The sequence below is a fragment of the Lupinus angustifolius genome, chromosome LG04 (assembly GCF_001865875.1).
Source record: "Lupinus angustifolius cultivar Tanjil chromosome LG04, LupAngTanjil_v1.0, whole genome shotgun sequence".
Classification (NCBI taxonomy): domain Eukaryota; kingdom Viridiplantae; phylum Streptophyta; class Magnoliopsida; order Fabales; family Fabaceae; genus Lupinus; species Lupinus angustifolius.
The window spans coordinates 10,855,989-10,871,873 of record NC_032012.1 but is presented as its reverse complement, the minus strand read 5'-3'; the positions used below and the strand labels follow the sequence as shown (position 1 = coordinate 10,871,873).

The 15,885-nt window shown below is 28.3% G+C and overlaps 2 protein-coding genes across 2 annotated transcripts; both read left to right on the top strand.

Moving 5' to 3' along the window:
- LOC109345822 (bifunctional epoxide hydrolase 2-like) lies at window positions 3,478-15,521 on the top strand. The gene is made up of 4 exons (XM_019585045.1): window positions 3,478-3,568; window positions 12,758-13,261; window positions 14,680-14,924; window positions 15,124-15,521. The coding sequence occupies exons 2-4, from the start codon at window positions 12,797-12,799 to the stop codon at window positions 15,368-15,370; spliced, it is 957 nt and encodes a 318-aa protein (XP_019440590.1). The 5' UTR covers window positions 3,478-3,568; window positions 12,758-12,796; the 3' UTR covers window positions 15,371-15,521.
- Window positions 3,563-6,135, top strand: LOC109345823 (bifunctional epoxide hydrolase 2-like). The gene is made up of 3 exons (XM_019585046.1): window positions 3,563-4,065; window positions 5,308-5,552; window positions 5,815-6,135. The coding sequence occupies exons 1-3, from the start codon at window positions 3,601-3,603 to the stop codon at window positions 6,059-6,061; spliced, it is 957 nt and encodes a 318-aa protein (XP_019440591.1). The 5' UTR covers window positions 3,563-3,600; the 3' UTR covers window positions 6,062-6,135.

The window sequence follows — 15,885 nt, the reverse complement described above, 5'->3', positions numbered from 1 at the left end:
TAACTAAACCATCATAGCTAAAATAAGATGAAACAATATATGACTAACGACGAATGATTGAGAATTTGTTTTTGTTATGATTGAGAATTTGTTTTTGTTATGATTGAGAATTTGTTTTTGTTATGATTGAGAATTTGTTTTTGTTATGATTGAGAATTTGTTTTTGTTATGATTGAGAATTTGTTTTTGTTATGATTGAGAATTTTTCAAACTTGAATGACTAACGACAGGACAACAAAACTTTGAAATTGATATCTCAAACTAATCTTTTGTTGCTAATTGAAATTCACATAATAGATTTTTGACAAAAATACATATCTTATAAATATTAAATAAATTATAAGCATCATTAGTGTATATATTATCAATACATACATAATATCTTTGATCAAATGTAAAATAGTTACTAACTTAAATGAAATCATATTATTATAAGAAACATCAACATCTACATATGTAAGAATTTTTTTATCAATTATGTATAATTTTTTGAAGGATAACACATGTTATACTATATTTATTTATAATCTATAAATGTGTATTTCCATAAAGACGTCATTTGGGTGGATGAAGTGAAGTACATATGCTTTTCCAAAAAATATGTCATTATATATATCACTTTTTATAATTTAAGAGTTTAATAATTAAATATTCAACCATAACCAGTGACACATGAAACAACATAGGATATATTGCTATAGGTAAAGAGGTAAAAAACTGAAAATTCAGGGGGGCAGTTGCCCCCACCTGCCCTTTACATGTTCCGCCTCTGGATGCAAGTGTCTTAACTTTATTGGTGTTAAGAAACCTAGACAAAATCAACACATTTGATTTATAAACTTACTTGTCATGAGTGTAAAATTTATGCATATATATATATATATAATAAAGATTTATATACAAATCATGTACCATTTATAATTCATTTGTGTTACTTTTTTTTAAAAGTCAACGATGATTATATATTAATGGTGGATGATGCAATGGATTGTGTATAAAACTCAGACATTTTCGGTGTATATTTTTATCTCATTTGACAAGAGTTTAATATCTTTATACTGTCAATTGAATTGAATATTTATACATAATCATTACATTATTATGATTACATTATTCCTCATTCAACATGTTGTCAACCAATGAAATTTGATATGATTTGGTTAGTTTTTTGTGAAAATTGACCAACCCCTGTGAAATTGTAACGATAGAACTAACCAAATCCTAATTTTAACTATCATGTAAAACATGCTTTACCATAAGGAGTGGTGTAAAACATGCTTTATCATTGGACTAATTGTGCTTTAAGAGTTATGATTCTCTACCTTAATGAATTGAGATGACTCCTTATACAATCAATTTCCTAATCCTCAAGCATCATAAAAAAAAGTTAATTGTCTTGTAAATTATTATCCGTTATTGAAGAAGATCATCATAGTTTATAAAGTCATGACTTTAAATTCCGCAATTTTTTTAGGAATTATTAATGAATAACATGTTAGTACACCAATAAGTATTATAACTCCAAATAAGCCTATTAGACCCTTTTTTTAAAAACATAAGAAATCAATTTCAATGATATCTTTGCAATGACACAAGCTGATTTGTAATTAAATTCATTTGAGTAAATTATCACTTTCTTCCTCAACCTTATATGCTTTCATGATTGTAATCCTCACAATATCAAAATCAAACAACCATTCCTTAATGAAAAAAGTTATTCATAATAGTATCCGACTCTCTATTCATGCTATTTACTTTTGTCTTTTCCAATTACTAACATGAACAAATTTTGTCAAAACGAGGATAATTGTACAATCTCAATAATATGAAGAACGAAAGAGATATTAAGCACGTGCAAATTTGAGAACATGAGTGATTATTTACTCTCAATGTGTGGACCAAGCATGTCTCATTGTTTTGGTCCACAAGAAAATTGCTTGTGTTCAAATTGAATACGTAAGAGTTGCGTGTTTTCACATATATTATTTCACTCCATGTGTCAGGAGATATGGTTCGCCAAAAAATATTTAATAATTATAATTTTAATTTAAATAATTTTTTTAAGTGATGATACATTGAGTGGTATAAAAGTGAGACAACAGATATGTTTTCATTTGTTTGATAGGCTCTTTTCTCTTCCAATTTATTAATAGAAACCATTCTATATCGCAACTTATGCTTATCCTCTTTGTGTTCATGATAAGAGGATAACAAATAGGATTGGCTTGATTCAGATATGAGAAAAATATTGTTTGTGTTCATGATAGGAGGATAACAAATAGGATGGGCTTGATTTAGATATGAGAAAAAAAATGTATCCATTGATACGGTATAAGTTTTATATATTATCAGTATGTTATCTACTATTTATATTTAATTATAATTGATTTTTCAAAAAAATAATACAAATAAATAATAGATAATATATTATTATGTATAAATATTTATATTGATATTACATACTAAATAATTAAAAGCCTATTGGCTCAGTTTGACTTATTGGTTTATAAGTTGGACAAAACTTAAAAATCACCAAAAACATAAAACCCTAGAAAATGCAACAAAAAAAAACTTAAGGTGTGGTGGTTGGAAGTTGAAAACTTTTCCATTTCCATTTCCATTTCCATTTCCATTTCCATATGCATTTTTGTTTACATCATTAATTTTCATGGAAGCCAAATACATAATGTTGTGTATTGCAAGCGATAAACAAACTTAAGGTGTGATGAGTAGTTAGATAGAGAGAGTACACTACATGCATATTACACTATAATGGGATACAATTCAATCATGATGACCTAAACGTATACTTCATCTTGACTCACTTTAAATTGAGTTATTCATAATAATAGTAACAATACTTAATTTTCTTAATCTTTAAAAAAATATATGTATCCATAGCCTGACAATATAAATATATTATTATAATATGTTATTGTATTATCCAATATTCTTATTTAATTATTATTGATTCTTCAAAAAATAATATAAATTAATCATGAATAATATATTAATTGTATATAAATCTGTACACTAATAATGAATATATATTACATAACTTTTTAAATGCAATTATTAAAGACCAGATGGAGTATAAGTTTATTTAAAATTAACTATGGTTTGCATGTGATGTATCATAAACCAATATTCACACCTCATCTAATAATTTCTCCAAAGTCATATGATTTTTTTTGTTTTCCACATGTATGTTTGTACTTGAGACAATTCTATCTGAGCTGGAAATGTACACAGGTATATGGGGCTAACTCTCTCAGCGAGTATTTTTTCCATCCACAAGACTCAAACCCAAAACTTTGCTTAAAGAAAATCAAATATATATCACTTGAATCTAACACTCATTAGAAAATTCACATGATTTGAAACAAATAAATCAAGTAATTGAAAAGATGGCTCCACACAATAAATCTCTTCCATAATTTTCATTTTTGAGTACATTATTACCTCCACCTTCCCAACCTCCACACAATAAATCCTCTCTCACTTTATTAACCTCATCCATTCATCCACTTCCTATCCCTTCTTCTGAATTATATTTATAATATCATCAAGCACATCATCATCAAACAGAAAACTTAATCCATGGAAGGCATAAAACACAGAATAGTGAAAGTGAATGGCATCAACATGCATGTTGCTGAAAAAGGACAAGGCCCTGTGGTTTTGTTCCTTCATGGCTTCCCTGAACTCTGGTATAGTTGGCGTCACCAAATTCAATATATAAGCTCACAAGGTTACCATGCTGTGGCTCCTGATCTTCGTGGCTATGGTGATACTGAAGCACCATCTTCAATCAGCAGCTACACTTGTTTTGACATAGTGGGTGATATCATTGCTCTTATTGATTCATTGGGTGTGGAACAAGTGTTCCTTGTGGCTCATGATTGGGGTGCTATCATTGGTTGGTATCTTTGTTTGTTTCGCCCTGATAGAGTCAAAGCCTATGTTTGTCTCAGTGTTCCTTATTTGAGAAGAAACCCAAAAGTGAAAACGGTAGATAGCATGCGTGCCATGTATGGAGATAACTACTACGTTTGCAGATTCCAGGTTTTTGTTTTTTTAATGTCTAAAATATTATTTGAGCTAGATATAGAATTTTTGTTATTAATTGTAAGCTTAATTAACATATCAAAATCAAATCAGTTTACAATAAGAAGAATTGATAATAAGAAGAGTAGTCTAATATTATTTTAACTATACTTGAGAGAATGAAAGAGATGATGTAGGATAGACTTTCCAATTAGTCGGATCAAACGAAAGTTTTAACTTATGATAAACATAAAGAAGTTGAACTTTGACTTTGATACTATGTTAATGTTTTATCTCAAAATTAATTAGTAATGACAGAAGTAGTCCAACATTTATTCGAACATTGGTGATGTGATCGAGACTTACTTCCCAAAATGATATCTTTGACCATGATTGAATGACATCTTTTGGCCCATTATATATGAGAGAAGTTAATTTTTGACTTTGATATAATGTTAAGGCTTAAACTCAAAATCAATTGACATTAAAATGAGTAGCCCAACAAATATTTAAAGTATTTTTAGAAAAATAAAATAAATAACATGAGACTTACTCCAATAAACTTTGATACAAGAGTGAGACTTAATAGAATGATAATGTTGCTTTCATTTCATTGTACTCTGTGAAGTATTAAAAAGTTTCTTGATAATTAGAATACATTAAACTCATTAAGAGTTATGACAAATCATTGACCCTCTTAGAAATTAAACCCACTTTCCCGATTTAAAGTCATAAGTCCAGCTATGGATTTTCTAGCACAAAGGTTCACCTTTTAGTTTCCCCCCTCCATAAAGCATGAGACTATACATGAAATATAGTTATAAAGAAAAGAGAGTGAGATGATAACATCTTCAATTACCTTTGAGTTCTACAATTTGAGATGTTGTAGTCTCCAATTATTGTTCTCTATCTTTATCTCCTTTCCCAAAGTTTTATCCTTCAACATTTATATTAGTTGGACTCAAAATAGACAATAAGCCCAAAATATGCTCTCACAATATGAACCATGACTATGGTTCATGCCATGGGCTGGTCACGGTTCGTGTAAGTGTTGAGGATGCATTAGATTAAAGATTCGGTAATTAGAAACGATAGTTGTTGAGAGGATAACCATATATTCCAAAATGAATTAATTTTTTATCCATATGGTGAAAATAAATTTTTTTCTTGTTTAAAAAAACTATGAAATTCGCACACCTATAAAATAAAGCATGATCTAGTTGCTTTCGTAATAAAAAGTGAATAAAATGCATGTTGCAGGAACCAGGTGAAATGGAAGCTCAAATGGCCGAAGTTGGTACTGAATATGTGTTGAAGAACATTTTTACGAATCGCAGACCTGGTCCTCCAATCTTTCCCACGGGAAAGTATGGAACCGGGTTCAATCCGGATATGACTGATTCATTGCCCTCTTGGCTCACACAAGAAGATTTTGCTTATTTTGTTGCCAAGTTCAAGAAAACTAGCTTCACTGGAGGGTTAAACTACTATAGAAATTTCAACCGGTGCGTTCCTCATTCTTTATGCATCTTGGGATTGTTTTCCAAAATCACTGTGATTTATACAACTGGACGTGACAACTTGTGCCATAGAATTTTTAGTATTTTGTCTTATTAAATCAAAAGTTGTTGTGTTCAACTATATCGATAATATTTTTGTTTTTCAAAATTCTTAATTGAGGTTCCTTTTTTGAGAATATACTTTATGAGGATGATATAATATGGTAGAGAGACCAATTCTGATTACTTGTATTATACTCATTTGCAGAAATTGGGAGCTATTAGCACCATGGGATGGAGTGAAAATCAAGGTTCCAGTAATATATATTACAGGTGACTTAGATTCAGTGTACACTTCACTAGGGTTTGAGGAATATGTGCAAGGTGGAAATTTCAAGAAAGATGTCCCAAATTTGGAGAAAGTGATCTTGCAAAAAGGAGTTGCTCACTTCAACAATGAAGAAGCATATGATGAAGTCAATAATTACATTTACAACTTTATTAAGAAGTTCTAATCTAATGACTCAAAATGAAATAAGTCCCTGATTAAGGCCTATCTTGTAATTTAAGTTACTTTGTGTGGTCTTTCTATGTTTTCTAATAACATTGTGTTTGTTTTGTCATTTTTATGCCCATTCATGAACCAACGGGTGTTGGTTCAAGTGGTACATGTTTGATTTCTCTAAAGCAAGGTCTCGGATTCGAGTCTTGTAGATAAAAAATGCTCACTAGGAGAGTTAGCCCCACATACCTGTGAATGTTCCCGGCTCGGACAGAATTGGCTATAGTACGAGAATATATGTGGGAAACCAAAAAAATTAATTACACGTTAAAAACATTAACCATTACTCATGACTTAAAATTATATGAAAAGTAATAATCATCCTATAAATATTCTTACTATATAAGTGACATATAAAAAAGTGACATATGTCAATTGTAAATTGATTATTAATAAATAATGTTTCATTTTTTTTTTTGACAAATATTATTTTCTTTTTAGTGTAGGAGGATATTTATATGAATTAATTAAATTAATGATTTGTATGTAATTTAAACCAATGGTTCAGACGGCCTCCACTCACTCAATAGTTTTGTTGGTTCAATCTTTATTTTTATTTCTACAATTTGGGATCTATAAGGGAATGCCTTTTTAAGCTCCCAAATTTTTTAACCTAAGATCTTAAGGAAAAACCTTTAAATTGATGGATCCAATTTTTATAAAAAAATTCTTACAGAAGTTACAAACAATTTATCACTTTGGTTTGGTGAAGGGACATTATGATTATATATATATATATATATATATATTTAAGATGTGTATATTGATAGTGTAAGTGTTTTTTACATTGCTATATTAATTATCATTGACTTTCGAATAAATATAATACAAATCAATGGTAAATGTATGTCGACAGTATAAAAAATTTACACTAACAGTGCATAGATTTTAAACTAGGTATATATATGGGATGTATCTATAAGAAAAATAAAGTTATATGGGAGGGAGATGATTGATTTTTAACCTTTGGATTAAAATGAAAGGTGGAGATTAGTTACTATTTTAAACATTCATGTATCTCTCTTTATCTTCTCTCCATGTTTTGTGTGATCACATCTTTTTTTGCAACACAATCCACTTTGCATTTTGCAACAATGCTAAACATCTTAAGCCACCATTCTCCTCTAAAAGCTACTCTACTGTAGTATCATCATAGTATTTTCCTCCAAAATACAAGAATTTCATGATTATTGTGGAATAAAAATTTATATTACATCGTACACTATTCATTTATATTATAATAAATTGCACTCATACCCCATGAGATTTAGCGAAATCACATTTATCACTCATCACTTTTTTACACCTACACAAATCCCTGATTATTATACTTTCATTACATTAACCACCAATCATGCATGAGAAATAAGTGTAATCTTTTAAATAAAAAAAGATAAATGCAATCAAGTTAAGGAAAACATGATATATTGTGGAGACAAATCTAAATAATATACAAATCAATGTATCTTTATTATTTTTTGTTACAAAATGCATCAACAATTGTAAAGAGATATTGTTTAAATCGCTCTTATACAATATCATAACGAACCAAAAATAATAAAGAGATATTGACTCATATATTATTTGGACTCATTTTTTACACATGCACAAACCCCCGATTTTTTATACGTTCATTATACCGACCTCCTCTGTGTGAAAAATAGGTGTAATATTTTAAACAAAAAATATGATCAATGCAATTTAGTTAAACAAAACATGGTATATTGTGGAGACAAGAGGTGGTTTGTGTAATTTCACTAAAACTCAAAATATTTTGAAGTATTTCACTATTTATATTATTAATATTTAAGAGTGAATAATTAAATAAATATGAAATGTTAGTAAAAAGGTAAAAAGTTATTACATTTTTTCATATATTATTTGTTTTTGTTCAAATTTTGGTAAAGATGTTCAAAGCCAGACTGATTAAAAAAACTGAAAACGACTCCAAAAAAAGAAATCACAAAAAACCAAAGTTGTTTGGATAGTGTTGGACTGACTTTTAGAAAACTGATTGATTCAATTTGGTTTATAGTTCCAATTTTAGAAATCAGATCAAACCAATATTAATTACATATACAACAAAAAGTGAAGAATATATCATTTTCGAATATAATCAACCTTACAATTGTTTTTATCTTTGTTCTTGTTTTTATTTTCATTTTAAATGATTATTATTAATGTTCAATTAAATGATTACATGTATCACGCTTGATACTAAGAGTCTTTGAATAGTTTCATTGGTTTTTATTTGAACTTGATACTTTGAAAATGTGTTAAACTTGTTATTTTGGAATAAACATATTTTTATGTGAGCGAGATAATTTAAAAGTGTTACATCTGTTATTTAAAAAAAAAACTAAACCAAAATTGTGCATATAATTTCGCATCATATTTATTAATGTAAACAATCAAACTAAAACAAACTACATTTTATATATATCTTCGGATCAGATGGTATTTTGTCTAAAAATCGATCCAAATTAAATCGATCACAAGACTCCTAATGTATTTGTACAACAAGGATATCCTAAGGAACTAATTATTTTCTAGGTATGTGACTGTCATTCTCAACGAATATCGCTCCCACAAATTCAATTTTTGATCTTTTGATCTATATGGCAATTTAAAAGACCTTTTATCACTAGATCAATATCTTATTGATGAAGACCTCTAATTTTGGTACTCATTTTTTTCTCATCAAACAACCATGTTGTCCTGTCGTGAAACGCTTATTACGATATATAAAGGATTCCAATGGATATTTAAGGGAGGTAAGCAGGACCACACCTTCATCTAATACATTATCATGTTTTTTGTGCATACATTTTTGTCTGTGCATTTGCATGTTGATAGAAAATTAAAAACTGAATACCATAACTTATGCACTCAAACACACTACTCCTCCATATCCGCTCGAGTCTACTATATGGATTGAACAATAATATAATGTTTTATCATAAATCATGTTTATTAACAAAAGTATTGATTTTTAAATTTTTCTTAGTATTTTTGCCTATGGTTTTTTGCCTCCATTTCCATCTAGGAATTAGATTAACTTCTATTTGATGTACTCTCGGTTTTATAGTGGTCTCTACACACATATTGAAATTACCTAAGGTGTAATTTTATAATCTTTTCTATAATAGGAGTTACTCCAAATTTCTTCTTAATGCATTTACTTTTAGTGAAATCTTTTAACTAATCCAAAGCAACATTTTCATCTCTACTACATGAAGTTTATTTCCTTGTTAATATTTTACCAATCAACATTAATCTATATAAGGTTGTAGTAATACAAGAGAAAAAAGAAGGACAATATGATAATTTTTATGATTTTATAGTGTGGATAAAGTAATTTTACTCAACCAGAGTATTATGATATTTTCATGACTTTATTTAGAATTATGTGTAAACAACTAATTTTATTGGTTTATTTTGATCCAAGAGAACAAATAGAAAAAACATGAAGGAAATGTATGAGAATGTGATATTTTTTATGTTTTAAAGTGTAAATAATTTTTTTACCTAACCTAGGTATCATGATACTTTTTGGCTTTATAAAATAAATAAAATACTTTTTTACCTATTTGGTGGCATTATAGTAATTTACATGGTGGTATAAGGTCATTGTGGTACTTTTATCCAATTATCAACACTTTATCAGATTGTAATGAGGTAGAGATTTTGTAATGCTTACTCTAAATTTATTTTGTTTATAGGTAGTTATATTCTTCTAAAATTATTTTGTTTATACGTTAGTTATATTCTTCTAAAATTATTTTGTTTATACGGTAGTTATATTTTTTAGGAATATTAAGAGAATGATTACTCTTGTTGTAAATTCCTTCTTTCTTTAAGTTGAGAAGGGGTTATAACCATTTGTGGCTTCTATCATCTCTCAAGATGGAGAAGATGGTTGACAAAAAATGTTGTCTCTTTCTCAGGTAATTAAAAATCTTTTAATAATGAGTTCTTAATCTCAAATGATTAGTACAAAATCTTGTAATAATGACTAATTAACAATTATCCAAAGTAATTAAGAAAAAAATAATTTTCATAATAATTACTTAATGTTGATTCATTATAAATAAGAAATCTTTTAAGAATGACTAATTACTCATTAATTTCCAATAATTCATAAAATTATTTATAATAATGAATAAGTAATAATAAATCACAAACAATAAATACAGAAAGAATATTTTCATAATTAACTTCAAAAACATATCTTGAAAGCAAACACACTTAATTTTCATCTAAAACGTGATTAATTAAGGTTGGTTTGACATACCCAATTACCAACCCTTTACTCTTGTTTTGTTTATCACCTTTTATATAAACAGGTTTCAATTTTGAAATACAAATAAGAGAAATTTAAATATATATATATACTAACAATACAAGAATAATAAAACATCAATATTTAACAATATCTATATTACTATATAAAGGTAAAACATGTCTGAGAGATGTTTAGGTAATTGAGCATAATAATTTCTATACTCTAACTTTGTCTTTGCTATTATATAAATGTAAAATATACCTAATAGATATTTAGGTAATTTAACTTGTATAATTTCATTTAGTAACCAACCATGACATAATTTTCAAATTCCAGTTTTATCATTTTGTATCATCCCAGTAAAGAAGAAACTTCCACATATTCTCCTACTTTTATTTTCTATCTTCTTCGTCCCAATAAGAACAATTTTGACCCACATGAAAAACATTCAATTATACACTAATCATTATTATAAACTAAAGTTAAAAAATTTAAAGAAACTTCGTGTATATACTTGATATAAGAAAATTAGAAATACGAGTTGACTGACATAGAGTTTCAATCAACATGCTAATAAGAATAATATAAAATCAATAATGAATAATATGATAATTTACCTTTTCAATATATGTTAAACTAAGAAACGAATACAATGTTGGTGCTTAACTAAATTATAAATAAATAAATAAATAAGATGGTTCAGCCTTTCCTAATTGTTAGTGTTCATTAATTCCTCAACAAGTCATGAATCCTCTCTAACATTTTCTTCTCTAACAAGTTATGGTTGGTGGCTAGTGACGTCAGTGAAACTGAAAACTTTATGTTTCTATCAGCTTTTACATAGATATAGATCATTCAACAACATATTCAAACATTATTCAAAAGATCTCAACAAATTTTATTTTAAATGTTACCCTCATTATTAGGAATAAATGTAGTTAATTCAGTTTTTGGTTTATACTAATTAATAAGATAAGATCCAACTAAACTGAATTGATGTGGTTTAACTTGGTTCATCCATTTGCTTACTTTAAATTACAAAATAAAAAACTAGAAAACCATATTTTTAAATAAAAATTCTAACCATTGAAGACATAAATAAATAAGTGTGAGTGAAACACATATTTCTACTAAACACTTGTGTACTTGGCTAAATGTTGAGTACTGCAAGTAAAAAACAAAATTAACAGAGTTATTGGATGAGTATTGAGTAGTTAGATAGAGAGAGTGTTTTCTGAGAAAGAAAATGTTTTGGGAGAAATGTCTAATGCAAGTGGGTATTAGCTTAGGTTTACACAATTTCAGAGTGTGTGGAATCATGAATATAACTGTATGTAAATGGTTCCACAAAAATAAACCAAACTGAACCTATAATTTTGTTCCAGTTGAATTTTATTATTTTACATTTCAATCTCAAATGTGTGTGTAGGCCATTTAATAACATGAAGTACAAAAAGGTTAGATACATAATAAATAAAATATTTTCTCATATAATATAAGATAAATTATATCTCATAGTCATTAAAATATGATACGTGCCTACTATTTTTTTTTAATTTTTAGAAACATTTTTGTATGAAATAATTAAATATGAGATATGTCATAATTTTAGTGGTCAAAATGATAATTTATTTCATAATAAGAAAAAAATACTTTATTCTCTAATACAAATACAATTAGATTCATTAATTTTGAGCTAAAGTTATACTTTATTTTCAAGACTTTAAATTAGGTTATTCATACTAATAATAATACATAGTTTTCTTAATCTTTAAAATATTTTTAAGTCAATTATTAAAGACTTTGTGTGAGTTTTATACCTTATCATTATGTCATCTATTATTTATATCTAATTTCCTTCTTAAAAAATAATCCAAATAAATCATGAATAATATAATAATTATGTATAAATATTTAAATTAACAATAAATAGATAGTATACTCTATTTAAAATTAACTATGATTTTTGCAATCTTATGTATAGAGATTACAAATGAAGGATCTAGGAGAGGATGTGAGCTTATATTCACAAATTTTGTAACATAATCTGATTAAAAGTAATATATTTTTTTAAAATAAAAAATTATAAATACATAAACTAACATTTTTATACTATCTAGAGACATGAAAAATATGATTTTTCTAGGACATGAAATCTTTCCGCCACATTCCAACATGGCAAACTAATAATTTCTCCAAACCCATATGATTTTAAAGTTTAAACAATATAAAACATAAATCATCATCCTAATTAAAAAGATGGCTAAGTCTTTCCTAATTTTGATTTTTCAGTGCACTAACTCCTCCACCTTCCCAACCTCCACACAATAAAACCCCTCTCACCTTATATTAACCTCATCACAGCACACACAACACATCATCATCAAAGAGAAAACTTAATCCATGGAAGGCATAGAACACAGAACAGTGAAAGTGAATGGAATCAACATGCATGTAGCTGAAAAAGGACAAGGCCCTGTGGTTTTATTCCTTCATGGCTTCCCTGAACTCTGGTATAGTTGGCGTCACCAGATTCAATATATAAGCTCAAAAGGTTACCATGCTGTGGCTCCTGATCTTCGTGGCTATGGTGATACTGAAGCACCATCTTCAATCAGCAGCTATACTTGTTTTGACATAGTGGGTGATATCATTGCTCTTATTGACTCATTGGGTGTGGAACAAGTGTTCCTTGTGGCTCATGATTGGGGTGCCCTTATTGGTTGGTACCTTTGTTTGTTTCGTCCTGATAGAGTCAAAGCCTATGTTTGTCTCAGTGTTCCTTATTTGAGAAGAAACCCAAAAGTGAAAACGGTAGATGGAATGCGTGCCATGTATGGAGATAACTACTACATTTGCAGATTCCAGGTTCTTGTTTTTTTTATGTCGAAAGTATTATTTAGATTTTTTATATTACTTAATCTTTTAGACGACTTAACACAATGATAAAGTCGTTTATGCGATTTCAAATTGCACAACCACATTATGTGATATGATTGTAATTGTGATGCCACGATAGCATTATACTGCAACCTGCAATTATGATGTGACATCGAATCTCAATGATGTGATCGCAATGAATCGTCATGCAACTACATCTGGCCACACTAGATTGCATCAATATCAAAATTATTTTTTTACTCATAAAATAATTCTCACCTCAATGTTCACAATCTATATCATAGCGACCACAATTACAACAAATACAACCGCGACCGCAACAGAAAATTAAAACACTCGATGTTTCCATTGTGAAAGATTACATAATCTCTTTGCATGCAGAAACATCGTTTTAGATCGTGACCACAATTGTTTGTTGTGATACGAATTGTGGCTGTTGTAATATTAATTATTTTATGATTAAAAAATACTTTTAAATTCATGCCGTCCAATGTAGTTTGGTGTGGTCCAAATACATAATATCAGGTAGTAAAAAGATTATATCCACATGGACTTTATTGTGGATGAGTATCAACCTATTATAAGTATAAATCACCTAATCTGCCAATATTAGAGATTTAAAGATGCGAATTAAGGGGGTTGAGTGAGAAAATAAAAGACAATAACAAATATAAGAATAAAATATGATTGAAACTTTCATAGATTAGTCACACCATATTTCAACATTGACAAATCTGTAATGATACCTAACTTAGCATGCTCTAAATTAATTATGAATGTGAATTATCCTAATGTAACTATTGGGTCCTTTAAGAAGAGAAAGAAGTGTCTAATGTATACAAGGATATGTTGTGCAAAAATATATATGTCTCAAGTTATGTTCCAAACTAATGAAAATATGTTATGTTAATTAAAAAAATCAAATATTCATTGTTTTTTTGTGTTTTCTTCTTTGGTTATAATTATAACACATTAAACTCATTAAGAATTATGATAAACCATTGACCCGATCAGAAATTAATCCTGCTTTCTCGATTTAAACTCCTAAGTTAGTTGTGGATTTTCTCACACTAAGGTTCACCTTTTAGTTCTCCCCCTAATATCTAAGATCATGTAATTATGAGCATCATCTCAATTATTTAGCATACATAGATGAGAGAATAATGTATCAAAATATCATGCCAATGCTGATGCATTAGATTAAAGGTTCGATCCTTGGTAACGACAATTATTGTGAGAGATAGTTCATATTTTAAAAAGGATTAGTTTCTTACTCATAGGCTGAAAAAATACACTTCCTTATAAAAAAAACTAAAATTCACACACTATAGAATAAAGCATGAGAGATGTTTCCATGATAAAAAGTGACTAAATACATGTTACAGGAGCCAGGTGAAATGGAAGCTCAAATGGCTGAAGTTGGTACTGAATATGTGTTGAAGAACATTCTTACAAGTCGTAAACCTGGTCCTCCAATCCTTCCCAAGGGAAAGTTTGGAACCGGGTTCAATCCGGATATGCCTCATACCTTACCCTCTTGGCTCACACAAGAAGATCTTGCTTATTATGTCATGAAGTTTGAGAAAACTGGTTTTACTGGAGCGTTGAACTACTATAGAAATTTCAATCGGTGTGTTCCTCATTCCGTATGCATCTTGGGATTGTTTTCCAAAATCATTGTCATTTATACAACCAGACTTGACAACTTGTGCCATAGAATTTTTAGTATTTTGTCTTATTAAATCAAAAGTTGTTGTGTTCGACTATATCGATAATATTTTTATTTTTCAAAATTCTTAATTGAGGTTCTTTTTTGAGATCATTTGCAGAAATTGGGAGCTATTAGCACCATGGGATGGAGTGAAAATCAAGGTTCCAGTAATATATATTACAGGTGACTTAGATTCAGTGTACACTTCACTAGGGTTTGAGGAATATGTGCAAGGTGGAAATTTCAAGAAAGATGTCCCAAATTTGGAGAAAGTGATTGTGGAAAAAGGAGTTGCTCACTTCAACAATGAAGAAGCATATGATGAAATCAATAATTACATTTACAACTTTATTAAGAAGTTCTGATCATATGACCCACAAAGAAAATAAGTCTCTGATTAAGGCCTATCATGTAATTTAAGTTAACGTGCTTGTTCTTTCTATGTTTTCTAATAACATTGTGTTGTAACAATGTTTTGTCATTTGTATGTGGAAATTAAGTACATAATAAAAAAATCTTATACTATAAGATAAGAAAATGACATATATCAATTTGTAAATCAATTATTAATAAATAAAATTTCATATTGTAAAACATGTTATTTTTCTTATGGTGTAGTATGATATATCATTTATATAAATTAATTAAATTAATAATTTGTATGTAATATAATCTAAACCAATGATCCAAACCGGCCTCCACCTACTCAATAGTTTTGTTGGTTCAATCTTTATTTTTATTTCTACAATTTGGAATCTATAAGGAAATGTCTTTTTAAACTTCGAAAAAATTTAATATCCTCTCAAGTTGGTGAGTGATAATTTTTATTCTCCAGTTTTGAATTGATTTGAAGCAATAACCACGCTTAACCACCCACGAC

Excerpts from the sequence above, each read along its gene's own strand:
- LOC109345823 (XM_019585046.1), top strand. The coding sequence starts at position 3,601 with ATGGAAGGCATAAAACACAGAATAGTGAAAGTGAATGGCATCAACATG. Across the intron at positions 4,066-5,307 it reads ACTACGTTTGCAGATTCCAG|GAACCAGGTGAAATGGAAGC; the intron begins GTTTTTGTTTTT and ends TGCATGTTGCAG. Across the intron at positions 5,553-5,814 it reads TACTATAGAAATTTCAACCG|AAATTGGGAGCTATTAGCAC; the intron begins GTGCGTTCCTCA and ends ACTCATTTGCAG.
- LOC109345822 (XM_019585045.1), top strand. The coding sequence starts at position 12,797 with ATGGAAGGCATAGAACACAGAACAGTGAAAGTGAATGGAATCAACATG. Across the intron at positions 13,262-14,679 it reads ACTACATTTGCAGATTCCAG|GAGCCAGGTGAAATGGAAGC; the intron begins GTTCTTGTTTTT and ends TACATGTTACAG. Across the intron at positions 14,925-15,123 it reads TACTATAGAAATTTCAATCG|AAATTGGGAGCTATTAGCAC; the intron begins GTGTGTTCCTCA and ends GATCATTTGCAG.